The sequence below is a fragment of the Leptopilina heterotoma genome, unplaced genomic scaffold, assembly GCF_015476425.1.
Source record: "Leptopilina heterotoma isolate Lh14 unplaced genomic scaffold, ASM1547642v1 Lhet_90, whole genome shotgun sequence".
Classification (NCBI taxonomy): Eukaryota; Metazoa; Arthropoda; class Insecta; order Hymenoptera; family Figitidae; genus Leptopilina; species Leptopilina heterotoma.
This window is the reverse complement of record NW_025111194.1, coordinates 995,728-1,010,579: the sequence shown is the minus strand read 5'-3', so window position 1 is coordinate 1,010,579 and position 14,852 is coordinate 995,728. Positions and strand designations below refer to the sequence as shown.

At 25.6% G+C, this 14,852-nt stretch overlaps 1 protein-coding gene across 12 annotated transcripts in view; it reads left to right on the top strand.

Annotated features, from left to right (window-relative positions):
* Positions 1-14,852, top strand: part of LOC122511895 (solute carrier family 12 member 4) — a 102,434-nt gene that overhangs the window by 73,982 nt on the left and 13,600 nt on the right. For all 12 annotated transcript variants that reach the window (XM_043627456.1, XM_043627453.1, XM_043627454.1 and 9 more), the window contains 2 exons: positions 7,131-7,222; positions 14,325-14,588. In XM_043627456.1, the coding sequence (XP_043483391.1) occupies positions 7,131-7,222; positions 14,325-14,588 (356 nt within the window). The remainder of the gene's footprint in view (positions 1-7,130; positions 7,223-14,324; positions 14,589-14,852) is intronic.

Sequence of the window (14,852 nt, the reverse complement as noted above, 5' to 3'; positions counted from 1 at the left end):
TCAATTTTATACAAAACAATATTTATTTGTTTAAGTCAATAGTCATTGTTTCAATATTAAGTAATTGTGTGAGTCAATAATACTTAAAAAATCAGTAGTAATTGTTTGAATCAATAGTATGTGTTATTCTAGCAATTTCTATTGATTCAAGCAATCGTAATAGATTTCAGCACTTACTCTCTAAATCTGAATTAGTAAAAATGTTTACTAATTTGAATTAGTGACTGACTTTTTGCTTTTGAATTAGTAAATTTTACTAATAAATTAGTAGAAGTAACTATTTAATAGTAAAGTTTACTAATTCAAAAGCAAAAAGTCAGTCACTAATTCAAATTAGTAAACATTTTTACTAATTCAGATTTAGAGAGTAAGTGCTGAAATCTATTACGATTGCTTGAATCAATAGAAATTGCTAGAATAACACATACTATTGATTCAAACAATTACTACTGATTTTTTAAGTATTATTGACTCACACAATTACTTAATATTGAAACAATGACTACTGACTCAAAAAAAAAAATTGTTTGAATAATGTTTACTTAAGTAGTACAAAAAATTAATTTTTTATTTTAATAATTGATATTGATTCAAAATCTAATGCGATTGTTTGAGTCAATAGTAACTGCTAGAATAAATAGTATTTGTTTGTAAATTTGTTGAATTAATAGGGATTGTAATAATAAATATTATTGTAAAAACAACTACTTGACACAATATAAAATTAATTAAAAACATTTGTTTGAGTCAATAGCAGTTTGAATCAAATACTTGTTCTCAGGACCAATATCGTTTTTATATAATTGTTCTTTAATAACAATTGTTCTAAATAAAAAAAATTATTGGAGTCAGTAGTGAACCTTTAAGATCATCTTAATTATTTGAGTTAATAGTTATTGTTTGAATCAATAGAAATTTTTCAAGGCAATATTAATAATTAATAAATATTTTTGAACCAATAGCAATTCATTTCAATCAGTACAAATTGTTTAAATCAACAAAAACTGCCTAAGTCAATAAAAAATTGTTCTCTCTATCGAGAAAATTCCTTCTAACGTAAAAAATTTTTTTTTTTCTTTATTCAAATATGATAATCTCTTCGAGGTAAAATTTTATAGAATAGAATTTTTCATGCTTAAAAAATATAACGCTGATAAATTTCTCTATCTCCCTCTTTTTTTTTTTTGGTGTTCGTGGAAAATATATAAGCGAGACAAATATTCGGTATTATCGATAATGTTCAGCGGCCAGAAATATTGCCCATAAAATTACAATGCATCGTATTTTAGATTAAACATTACATAAATTCAATGTGTAATATTGGTTATTATGTTGTTAACAGTATTTGATTTGTGATCGTTACACGTCACGTGATCGTTGCACCTTTCATTTTCGAAAAAAGAAAGAAAAGTAAAAGATTTTTAGTAAATTAGCAAAATATTATATTTTTCTTTATTTTTCTTCTTTCGAAAAATTCAAAAAAAAAAAAAATTCAAAAATTCAAACGAGAAAAAAATATATGTATATAATCATTGGTATAGAAATTGTATTTAGTTGGCAACCGTTGACTTCTTAAACGTGCACTTGTCCTTCCAATCCTAAATTTACCTGGGGGCATTCTTCGTGGCCTTTACCCGCATTTACATATATATGTCTACCTAGTCTCATTCAGGGCAAAGTGAGACCTAGTTTGCGCATTCAGAAAAATGAAAAATATCCAAAATGTCATTTTTTGTTTATTGAAAAGAAGTTTTTTATTCGAAAAACAATTATTTTTTTATCATAATTTTTATAATAATTTATAACATAATAAAAAATGTTGGTCTTGTTTTGTATTCTAATTACAAATGAGAATCTTAGTTGCGAAAAAGAGAGAAAAAAATAAAATTTAGTATCAAAGTAGTGGTTATATTAGAGAATTGATGAAACAGAAACGGAGCTAAAAACTTGGAGTGGGGATAATGAGTGGGAAAGAGAAAGACTGGAACTTCTCTCTTACTCCCATTGCCCCCTCTCTGCCGCAAGGTCACGCGGCAACCAATCACAGTTCACTAGCGCGTTTCCCAGTCCATAGGGACCGCGGAAATATAATAAATGTAATAATATTTAGTAATTAATTAGTAATAATAATAATAATAATAATAATATAATAATAATGTAATATATAATAATATAATAATAATTAGTAATAATAATATTATTATATAATAGTAATAATGCAATAATTATTACAAATAAAAATTAATAAAAGTAAAAACTTGTTAAAGAACTAACAACAATATTAAAATATAAGTTTACTATTATTGTAACTACTATTGTTCTATTATAAATAATTATTTTTTTATTCAATTTTTTTTACATCTTTTAATTTATCTTTGCTTATTTTTATTTATCACTCTCGTTATCTCTCTCTAAAATTGAAATTACAATATATAAGTGAAAATGCGTTGGAAAAAATGCAAATTGAATCTGTGATTATTAAAACACAACTTAACAGTGTCTGAAAAAGTGAGAAGTAAAACTTGAAAAATAATTATTTATTCAAATTTTGTGAATTTTTTTTCCTCCTCCTTCTTCTTTCACTCATTTTTTTTTTTTTTTGTCGAGAAAAGTTAAGAGCTTTTAGGGCTTTTCAAACGATGAGGAAGGAAAATATATACGTATAAACGTATAACACACAAAATGAGGAACAAGTTTATTAACGTCGACCTACTATTTACTTGGGTTCTCTCTTCGTATCAAGTTTCCATGCATCCATAATTACTTGAATCTTGTTTCCTCCTTCCATTAACGATGTTGAAAAATTAAAAATGAAAAATTCCCCAACAATAGACAATTAATAATTTCTTTGACAATCTACATTAAAAGCAAATGTTAACATGGTGTACAAGATAGTAATTTTTAATGTTAAATTAGTAAAATATTTTTTCTTCAAAAAAAGTGTTGCGATAATGTTACGATTTTTTTTTAATAATTAAAGAATTTTTTCTCAAATAAATAAAATTCTTTTTTTAACAATTAAGGATTTTTTTGAAAATAAATTCCTCTAATATCAATTTCTCCTTTCAATTAGCAATTATTTATTCTAAAGCACTTTGATATTTAAAAAATATTTTATTTTTCACAAATATTTCATTTCTAAGCATATTTTATTTTCACACAAAACGAAAAATGGTGATATAACATTCTAAAAATCCTATTCTCTTTATGTCCAGCTGGATTGAGAAAGAGAGAGAATGAGAGATGGATGAATATTGGTTTTTCACAAGGCGAACGCATTTATTAGAGAGAAAAAAAAGCTTCCTATATGGTGAAAAAGTGGTGTTTTATGTCGGGTGGACTTAAAATTATTACTCATCGAAAAAAAGGTGGTCGAATTTTTCTTTTATTTTTGCTGCGCCGAAGCGTCCATGAAAAACATATTTTGACCATGGTCGGTCACGTATTCAGTTTCGGAATTTATTGTTGAGTCAAGGAGATGGAGAGAGAGAGCTTCGAAAATAACGCCACAAGTAGAGCGGAAACGGGAGATCGTGACCGAATGCACATAACGAAATATTTTGCGCACATGTGTCAATAAAGTTTAATAGTCGAAATATTTATGCGTATATGAATATATTTATTTATATGAGAAAAGAAAATAAAAAAACTATGTACATAAACAATTTTTATTTGCTTCTTTACTTTGTTCACTTTTTTCTGAGCCATTGTAGAGAATTTTTTTTTATTTAATTTTATTTATTAAACAAATAAAGTGGGTTAAAGAAATTATTCTAAACAAATTTATTAACAGTATTTTTTTAACTTTGGTTTTTTACTAATTATTCTACAATATTCAAATTATTTATTATTTACAAAATTCAGTTTATTTATTATTTTACTGAATGTTATTGAATCCTTGTTATGAAAGTAGTAAATATGCAAATTAGGTAAAAAAAAAATAAATTCTTATAATAATTCTGTTAGGTAGAGTAGAAAATAAATATAGTTACCTGAAATTTTGGTTACTTTTTAGGAAAGAAACAATTAATAATTTTTTGTGTCATTACACGACGCGTGATACTTTGGTGTTTATTTTCTTTTCTTCTTGTTGTAAAATTTTACGATTTATCTTTATTATAAATAACCCTTTTTTTAATGATGAAGAAAGAAAATTAGAAGCTCAAAATTTAGAGATGTTTCCTGGCTGATGTCTCGGGAAGTAGTGCGCCCGAGTAGCCGCTCCCGTTCTTTAAGTACCGGAGTCGACGCATGCGCTCTGAGTAAAGAGCGCGTGGGGAAGGGGAAAAGTGGGTGGGGCCTTATTCGCAGAAGCATCCAAACGGCAAATTTGTCATTCTAATAATTAAAAATAAATAAAAATAAAAAAATACCGAACAAAGAAGAAATAATAAACAAACGGAAAACGATAATAAATAAAAATAAACAAAAGTAAAACAATATTAATTAGTAATTAAAAAAAGAAACAAACAGAAAATGGTACTAATAAATAAAACTACTGCAAAATGGAAAACAAACAAATAAAAGTAATAAACAAAAGTAAAACCATTATAATTAAAAATATAGAAATAATAGAAAAATAAAGTACCAGTAAACAAATAAATACTAAATAAAAAAATAATAAAGAAAAATTAAAAATAATAAAATTGTCTATTAATAATAATCTTTCGTTGTAATCTTATTATAAAATATGAATAATCAAGTATCCGAAGCTTTTTTTTTACAAAAGAAAAGTGCAATATTTTAATAAGGTCTCACGGTTTGACAAGCAATTATTTCCGCTCTAACCTTTCGATATTCCTTTGATTATTTTGATCGCAAGAAAATTATAATTGGAAGCGAGTGCCGTAAAATATAAATTTTCGTCTCTAAATTTGACAAATATTTCCCTTTTACATATTTTACGTGCATTATACACAGAATTAGAAATAAATTAATTTTTAAATAAATTTTTTCCTCTTTGGAAAAAAAAATTCTTACTAATCAATTTTTCAAAAAGAAGAAAAGAAATATTTAACTTTTGAATTTTTCACATAGAATTAAAACGAGATTGTAAACTTATTTTTGTGTATAATGAGAAATTAATTTTTCACGTCAGTTTAAATGAAACGTTTCTTTTAACGATAATGACGTTACAAATAATTTAGAAGCTAATTTATTTTCTTGATGTCAATTACAGAAGATTCATAATTACTTTTCTTTTTCTCCTTCATCATTCACATTTCCCTTTTTATTCTTCGAATTCTTTTGTGACAAATGATTCTCAAAGAATGTCCAATTTTTTATTTTATATAGATTTTTTTTTCTTTCTTTAAAAATTCTCTTTGCAAAATACAAGGGTTGCGACGCAAAATGTTGAAATTTCATAAATTATGAATTTTTATGTCCCTTTTTTTTCTTTTGTATCACCTCAAGAAGAAAAAAAATTTTTAGATGTTTTTCTACAAAAAAAAAATATTACTTTCATAAAACTTGAGATAAAATGTGTGGATAGAGGAGAATGTTTCAGAAGCAGGAGATTTTCGCATTTTTTTCATAAATTGATGTTGTGCTTTAAGTGAATAATATTATTGTTTATATTATGTTAATTGAATGCTCTTCTTCGTTTATGTAAAATTTTTAATTAGTACGTTTTAGCAATTACTTAATTAAATTTAATTGTATATACAAAACGGACATAATTACCTTATTTTGAAATTTAAATTAATGTGCACAATATTCTTCCTTTTTTGCTTACAAATTAGCTTATTAATAATTAAAAAGTAAATAAAAAAATAATTTTATATTTAATAAATAGAAAAATAATTTTTTCACAAATTATGTTAATTTTTTTTGGAAAATTTTTTTTTTCTGTAAATTTACTTTAAATATGAAAGAAAAATTAATATTTAAAACGACGTGTTTTATCCTCAATTTTCTTTTTAGCGAAAAAAGTTAGGCGAAATGAGGAAATACTTTTTTTTTTTTAATGAATATTGTGACGGTGGGTTATTTAATATTTCAGGAGAATTTCGATCAAATTGGATGCTGCTTTTCTAAGTATCACAACAAATCCCATGTGGCACGTGCCAGTTTCAAAAGCGAATAATATAATTTGAAAAGCCCAAGCGACAAGCCGTTTAGCGTCCACTTTAGACTTTACTCACGTTACTTTGCCTTGTGTATAATAATACGAATAGGTCGGCGAGTCGAGAACCCGTTTCGTTTCTGTTAATTAACACACTATACAAAAAAAAAGAAATAAAAAAAGGAGAAAAGAAAAAACAAAACAAAAAATACGAAAAAAACTCGTGTTATTTTTCAAATGCTCAATTTTTAAAACTACACATTTAAAGAAGTTAAAAATTCCCTTAAAATAAAATTTAAAAATGTTAGTCTCATTTTTTTATTCTCTAAACAAATTTTAATTTCTTTTACTTTTGTATTATTTAAACAAAAGTTTCTATTCTCTTTTTTGGTGTATTTTAATAAAAAAAAACGTTGCTCATGAAAGAGAGAAAAAAATTCTCTTTTTTCCCCTGAAATCAGAACATTATTTAAAACTTTTTTTCCCGTATCGTGTGTATAAATATAAAATATGCCAGTTTGAAGATTTATATATAAAGTGAATTCGCTGTACTTTTTCGGGATTATTGCAATTTTTAGCTAACCGCTTCCATGTTAAATTATGTGAGAGCTTTCATGGAACCTTCATTTCGTCGAAAGCTTTCAAAAAATGAAAAGAAATATTTTTCTGTTCGTAACTGATATATATGTATAAAGATAGATATATACATACAAGGACAACAGTGAATTACGTCGGATAAATTTTCTATAATAAAAAGGTTACGAGCAGATTTTATAACTCCGACATGTATCCTCATTAAAATCACATATATATAGTTTCACCTCCTGTAACATACTTATCCTTAAAAAACATAAATCTCATTTCTTGAATTACTTTTTTTTTTAAATATTAAAGACTTTAGAGGAAATTTTATTTAAAAAAGATTATATTTATCAACGTTTTCCTATAATGTTGAAAGTTTTTAATTACAGTAAAATATTAATTGGACGAAAATTGCAAAACTTCAAATTAATTAATTAAAATTTAAAATGAAATGCTAATTTAAATTTTTTATTTCTTTCAGGCGATGGCCGAGGAGCAGGCGGAGATGGCGAACAAATTGGTCTCAATTCGGAGGAAAAATCCGGATATGAGACAAATTTATATTTGTATAATGTAAGTAGAAATGAAATTTAATTATTATAGAACAAAAAATTTTAAAAAATTTAGACTTGAAATTTTGGTTACTTTTTAGGAAAGAAACAATTAATAATTTTTTGTGTCATTACACAACGCATGATACTTTGGTGTTTATTTTCTTTTCTTCTTGTTGTTCAATTTTACGATTTATCTTTTTTAAAAACAACCCTTTTTTATGATGAATCCTCTGCAGCGTCTGAAACAGAAAAATAATTAAAAACTTAAAAATCATAAAGTAAAAAGTAAACAAAAAATATTTCTATTATGGTAAAGATACATCTGTAATTTTATGGCTTTCGAAATGCAACAACTGAACGGATTAAATTCTCATGATCCTGGTTTAATAATGTTTACGTCAAGAGAATTTAGCTGCTAACAACATAAAAGGATTTTCTAATTCGTTAATCATCTCCACTGTCACTAACTGTGTGAAGTATTCTCTTGGAATGTACACAATTCATTAAACTGTCACTCTTGTCTCGACTGAAAACAAAATATTTAAACACAATTACGTAACCAATAACAATATTGAATCACAACACTTTAATACATTTCTATTTTGCTTTTCTTTATAGTCACTCATGTTTTTTTTACTAACTTTTCAGAAAACGTTTACAAAAACGAAAATTTAATGCATAAAAAAAATTTTCTATTTATTCACTTTGAAATTTATTTTCTATGCAAAACAACGAAACGAAGCGTATTTTTTTAATGAAAAAACTTTTATTTAAAAAAAGTTTTTTCATTTTAATATTATTTCTTCCCTTTATAAAATAAGGGCAATGAAAAATAGATTTTTTAATTAAACAAAAATTTAAATTGGTATTTCTTAAAGTGGAGAGAATTTTTTAAATTGAAGATTACAGATTTAAATTATAGGAATTTTTCAAATTAGACATCTTTTAAACAATAAGAAATTTGTATTTAAATAATGAAACTTAAGTTTAATTAAAAAATTTTTCAATTCAAGTGGAAAAATTTACAATTTTTTTTGTCGACATTTTTTACGTTCCTTTATTCAGTTTTCACTGTTATTGGATTTCTCAACTAATGAACAAGCTTTGTACAAAAATTTTTTTTCGTCTCCTTCTCAACAAATAATAACGACAATATATTTTTTTCCAAAAAAAAAAGTTTTCATTTCCTTCGTTATTTAATATTTAATTAAAAAACTTTTTTTTCTATTTATAAAAGTTGCATTTTTGTCTGGAAAATAAATTTCAAAATAGAATTCTTCTGAATTCTTTTTATATTTATTTTTAAGGTAAATATTTATTTACTTAATAAATTATATAAATAGAACGAAATAAAACATGTTAGTGGAAAAATACGAAAGTAGAAATAATAAATAGATAAGCAAATTTCATATTAATGTATAAATAAATATTTAAAAAATTAGTATTCTTTTTTATAATTTTATGGTAGTATTTTAATGTTTTAATTCTATTCATTTGACGATTTACAGAAATTGAATACAGTAATTAAAAAAAAATTTCTTTCCCACGGAAAAGTTAAATATAGAGTTGCAGAAACTAATAAATTATATACGCGAATGGAAAATGAAAAATTGAAGAAATGAATAATAATTAAGGAGGAATCCTTTTTACGATTTCAAATGCTAGAAACGTTGGACTGAACTTTTTTTTTCTTCTTTTCGAAAGACAATTAAGCTTGCCACTCGCCTGAGAATTCTCGCTTTTTAATGAAGGACCCTCAAGACACAGTTGCGAGAGTTCAGTTGTTCTACTTTTTTAGCTACTTGAAATCTTTATTATTGCTTTTTATTTAGTTATATATTTTTTATTTTATAGTTTTATATAATATAAAATATCGATAATAACTTTTTTTTATTAAATTTTAAAACGAATATCGGAACTAATACTGTGATTTCTATTATTATTAATATTTATTTATTTAAACCGTTATTTTTATTTATTATTTTTAGGAAAGAAACAATTAATAATATTTTGTGTCATTACACAACGCGTGATACTTTGGTGTTTATTCTCTTTTCTTCTTGTTATGCAATTTTACGATTTATCTTTATTACAACCCTTTTTAATGATGAATCTTCTGCAGCATCTAAAACAGAAAATCAAATTTAATGTTAACAATTTTCTATACGTTACCAAAAATTTCTTTTTTTCTTTTCTTTTTCTCCCAATTTAACGATTTATCTTTATTACAATTTTTTTTATATTGATGAATGTTTTGCAGCATCTGAAACAAAAAAATAATTATTAATTAAAAATCATACAATTGAGGCTCTGGATCTTAAAAGGGCACTTTTACCATTTAAAATCAATGCTGCAAGTGCCCTTTTGAGATCCGAAGCCTCAATTTCTATGAATTCTGTTTTAAAAAATAAATGTTTATATTTTAAGAATTATAAATAGTTTTAAAAAAATTCCTCATTTGTGTAATATGAAGTTGTACACATCAATTCGTTTATAAGATTAATAAAAATTTAATAAATTCAAGTTACGACTTTTGAAACTTGAGAGTTTATAATGTTATACTCTTTTATATAAGTTTGAGGACAAGTTTGACCTAACATCGTTCTGCCAGACAGAATTCCCAGCAAGAGGAATGAACTCAATTTTTTTTTTAATTTATAGTGTCATAAAGTAATTTAATAGTTTCATAAATTACCAGTTGAAAGGAAAAATAAACTTTGATTATTTACTTCACTTAGAAGTTTAATTTTCACGCAATTATTTTAAGTCTTAAAATTGCTCCAAGGGAGGAAATAATTCTTTTTTAAAAGATTTATTTTTTCTTATTTATTTTAGTTTAGAACTTACTTTTCTTTTGGTGAAAACTTAATTTTTGTTTCAAACTAAATAATTTCAAATTTTTGAGTAGAAAAGTGATAGTAATTTTTTCCCATAAATCAGGAAAAATTATTTACATTTCAAGTTTTGATAATGGTACATTCCTTCTAAAAATGTCAATGAAATAAAAATTTAAATGATAGAAAGTTCAATAGTAAAGATCAATTTGTAAAATTTGATTCAAGTTATCATTCTCTTCGTCTGTTTCAATTAAAATTTATTGCATTGAAAAAATAAATTTTCAGATTCATTAAGGTTTTATAAATTCCATTAGAGTTTTATAAATTGAAACCGCATAAATTGATGAAATGCGCATGGGGAAAATGAAAAGAGAGAAAAAAAACAGTTCTGAAATATTTATTTCCAAGCACGTTTATCGAACAATTTAATAAATTTGATCAATTTTTAAATTCTCTATTTATTTATTTAAATTATCATTTCGTGCGACTCAATAGCAAATAAATCTTTTGTTAAAAAAAGTCCACTCTTCCAATTCTTTCTTTTCAAATTAAAACCATTTTTCACAAATTGAAAATGTTCTTTCAATGCTGACAAAAATATATTCCATTGTAGAGGTTCCAAGTTTTCCACTTGAAACTTTTTCACCTACTTATATATGAAATTCAAGTTTCTTACTTTCTTTAGTTTACAAAGAACTCAAATTTTCTCTGGTTTTCAAAAAGAAATGTTGAAAATGTTGGCTTTAAAAAAAAGGGAAAAAGAAAAATATGGTTTATTATAATATAAAAGGGGCAATAATGTCACAAGTGTGACATTGTGGAATGTCAAGAAATTGCTACGTAAAGCAGAAACGAACAGAAACTGTTTCACGTTCCTTTAATTGGATTGTAATATATCCGGGAAATTTTACCGACCAATCATAATCGTTTAACAGTTTTCGACGTTTGTGGTTAGCCAACTCTGCTCCACTTGTCATTCTATACTCGCAACTTCTCGTTTAATTTTGACACACTAATCCAAGTTGTCTCTACTTGGATATTTTTAATTATTTCACTTTAGATACTGTGGAATATTTTTTTTCTTTTAGGAAAGAAACAATTAATAAGATTTTGTGTTTTTTCACAACGTGCGATGCTTTGGTGTTTATTCTCTTCTCTTCTTCTTGTCATAATTTTACGATTTATCTTTATTACAACCCTTTTTAATGATGAATCTTCTCCAGCATCTGAAACAAAAAAAATTAGTTTAAAAATCATGAAATGGAGTAAAAAGAAAAATTGACTAACTAACCCCACTCTTTCCAAAGTGAGGCGACTGTTTAATTTAGCTACTAAATGAATTAAATAAAAATCTTGATTTATTTTTTAAGAAAATTAGATCAAACCTTGTCTATAAAAACTGGAGAATTTCACTCGAGTGAAATTTCTTATGAAAAATAAAAGTACTAATCAAATCCATTGATGTCAATGTCAGTGGAAAATAAGAAAAAAAAAGGTATCTCGCGTCGTCGTCGTCGTCATCATCGTCGTCGAGGCTTTATAACCAAGTCTTCTCTCATATAAGCAACGAATACATGGCCTTTCAGTGAAGTGGAAAGTTATTACGGTGGCGTCTCGTCTCTTTTCTCTTGTAAAATGCAATACATGTGTATAAGCAACCAACACAGAAGTGAAGTCCGAGTGCGCTCATCAACTAACCCTCTCTTTCTCTCTCACATATATGCAAACGTTAAGCTTTAATATACGAGTCATCCGTTACGAGCGACACACGCGCCCTATCTCGCACTACCTGACGTTGTTAGAGTTTAATGAAACTTTTGAAACTCTCCAAACAGACTTTCTTGAACGTCTTTTTTTTTAAAAAACACACCACTTTTACCCCTTCCGCAAAAAATAAAGAAATTACCAAAAAAAAAGGAAAATTTCCTCATTTCTAAACTCATTACCCAAGACCACCGGATTTTCATTGAACAATAAAAAATACTTTTCTAATCAAAATTTTTCGATAAAGAAGACATTGTAATGTAATTAATTAGTTATTATTATAATAGCTTTAAATAGTTTAAATAAAAATTATAATAAATATTAATAATGTAAAGTTAAATTGATAAATTGTTAAATTGTTAGATTTGTAGTGATTAGTCAAAGTGAAATAAATATATGGACAAAAATGGCGTTTGTTTTAGCTGGTAATTATAATAATTTTGATTACTTTTAAGGAAAGAAACAATTAATAAATTTTTGTGACATTACACATTCGTGACACTGTTCATGGCAATAGCAGAAGACTCCCTCAGGGAAATGCCAGTAAGGAGCGCTACCTGCGTCCTACCTTTCAAAATACGCGGCAAATTCAAAATTACTAAAATTCAAAACTTTTTCCCTATTGTCATAAAGATAAAAAATTTTTATTCACAGTGTAAAAAATATCAAATGTAACAAATAATAAAAAAAATTCTTTCTTCAATACTTTAATGAGTCTTGTTCTCCTATTTTCGAAAGTTTCGAAGGAGAAAGAAGGCTTTTATGGAATATACAACGAACTCACAGTTATTGGCAGTAAATAAGATGAAAAAAAGAACAACTTTTTCTTCTTCCCAATTTACTTGACTCATGCGGCCAAAAAGTTTTGAAAAACGGATTACTCATCTCACTCTCGACTACTGAAAAATAAACTTAACGAAGTTACTTTCGGACTTTTCTATCAAGTGCATATATATAGAGAGAGATGAGAATAGAGAATGGAATGAACATTGTCAGTTCTTTTTTTTTGAAATGCAAAATGACTTTGTAGTTTTCAGCGCAAGTTTTTAATCCGATTATACACAGTGAACAATATAGAAACGATGGGGAAAAGAAGAAAGGAAATTAATAGTTTAGAAATGCAACCTGAATACTTTATATATACGTTGAAGAGCAATGAAAAGTTACGTTTAATTTGTCTTTTCTCTCATTTAACAAAAAGTAAATGAGAATTTTCCGGGATTTCATAGAGAGTGGAAAAAAATATGATATTTATTTTTCTTGCAAATTTTTCGCAGAGGGATAATTTTAAATTATTTCGCGAGATGATGAGATAATGTTACTAATCAGGAAGAGACGTTTTTATTACAGCGAGAATTTTTTAAATTGAAAATAAGTTTAAATACTTTTAAATGTTTGCAAATAGTTTTAAATATACTTGGAAATAATTTTAAAAGTGAGATAAATCTTAAAAAATATAAAAATGCAGATTGGAAATAAAATTGAAAAATATTTTCACTTTTTTGGAAATTAAAGTACTTTTTGAATTAAAAAATTTTTTTATTTTTTTTTTTTTAAATTCTCTTCGGTTTAGAAGACGTGACATTTTTCATTTCCTTCACTGCAGATCCTTATCGTCGTGGGTGCGACTCTTTTTTATTTTACGGATAAACGAAAAAAAACGTTAAGTTTGCAATTTCTTTTTGTTGTCTATTTTTAAATATCTATTTTATCGTATCCATCAATCAAGTAATAAAAAACTATTTCTCCTTCCCCGACAAATTTTGTTATTCGTACATTAATAATTAGGAAACGTTATAATGTTGAACAATTCCCTCAAAAGTTTTAATTACTTTCAATAGAAGTTAATTATAAATATAAGTTAATTAATTTTATTATTATAGAAACTTTTAATTATTTTCGTAAAAGTTAATTTATTTTTTATATAATTAAAGATTTATATATTTAATTAATATTAAATTTTTATTATTTTTTTATTTTTATCTCGAGAAATTCTTCTATTGTATACGATTGTTTCGAGTTACTTTTATATTTATTAACTTTCTACTGAAGTTTATAACAAACATCCTGTTTTTCAATATATATATATTTTTACTTTATCTTTTACCACTCACTGTAGATTTTCACTCGGAACTTACTTTAAAGTTACTTTTCAACTTCTTCATTCTAAATTCAAAAACTTTAACTTTATAGGGAAAATTATATCTCATCATCAGTGTATAATAGAAATTTATTATGATAACTTGCGGGTTATTTTTGATATCCGCGTCTCGGAGAAATTTGAGAAATTTCTATTTTCTCAAAACTAATTCGCTTTGGAATTTTTTATATAAAAAGATAGGATATAACCTATTATTATTATTATTATTTGTAACAATTTACATACATTGTATTTAAATAAAATAAATTTTTTTTTAACAGTTATGTTACAGTTATGTAACAGTTACATAACAGTTTAGTAAATTTCAATAACAATTTTGAAGACCGATCCAGAAAATAATTAATTTTTTCAATTTTCAGGATGAAATGGAGGATCGGCCTCGGGTTGCCGAGTTCCTTCACAGTTTGGCGGACTACAGTAACACAATACCGGTGCCAACGGATCCTGACAGTAAGCCTGCTGCCGGTAAACCTGGAGGGGCCCGAATGGGCACCCTGATCGGCGTCTTTTTACCCTGCATTCAAAATATCTTTGGCGTCATTCTCTTCATTCGTCTCACATGGGTAGTGGGGACAGCAGGTGCAATACAAGGATTTTTAATTGTCCTCTGCTGCTGCTGTGTAGTAAGTTTTACCATACTCTTCTAGCAATAATTATACCCCACTGCTTTTCTACCCCTCCTCCTAACTGTATATATATATAGAAAATCCAGTTAAAAATTTACAAAAGAAAAATATTTATAAAATTATTATTATTCTAAATTATACGTAATTATAATTATATTTATTATAATTAATTATAATTTTTTATTATATTATTTGATTATATCATAATAAATTTAAATTCAGTTATAATTGTTATTAACTATAATTATAATTGAACCGCCG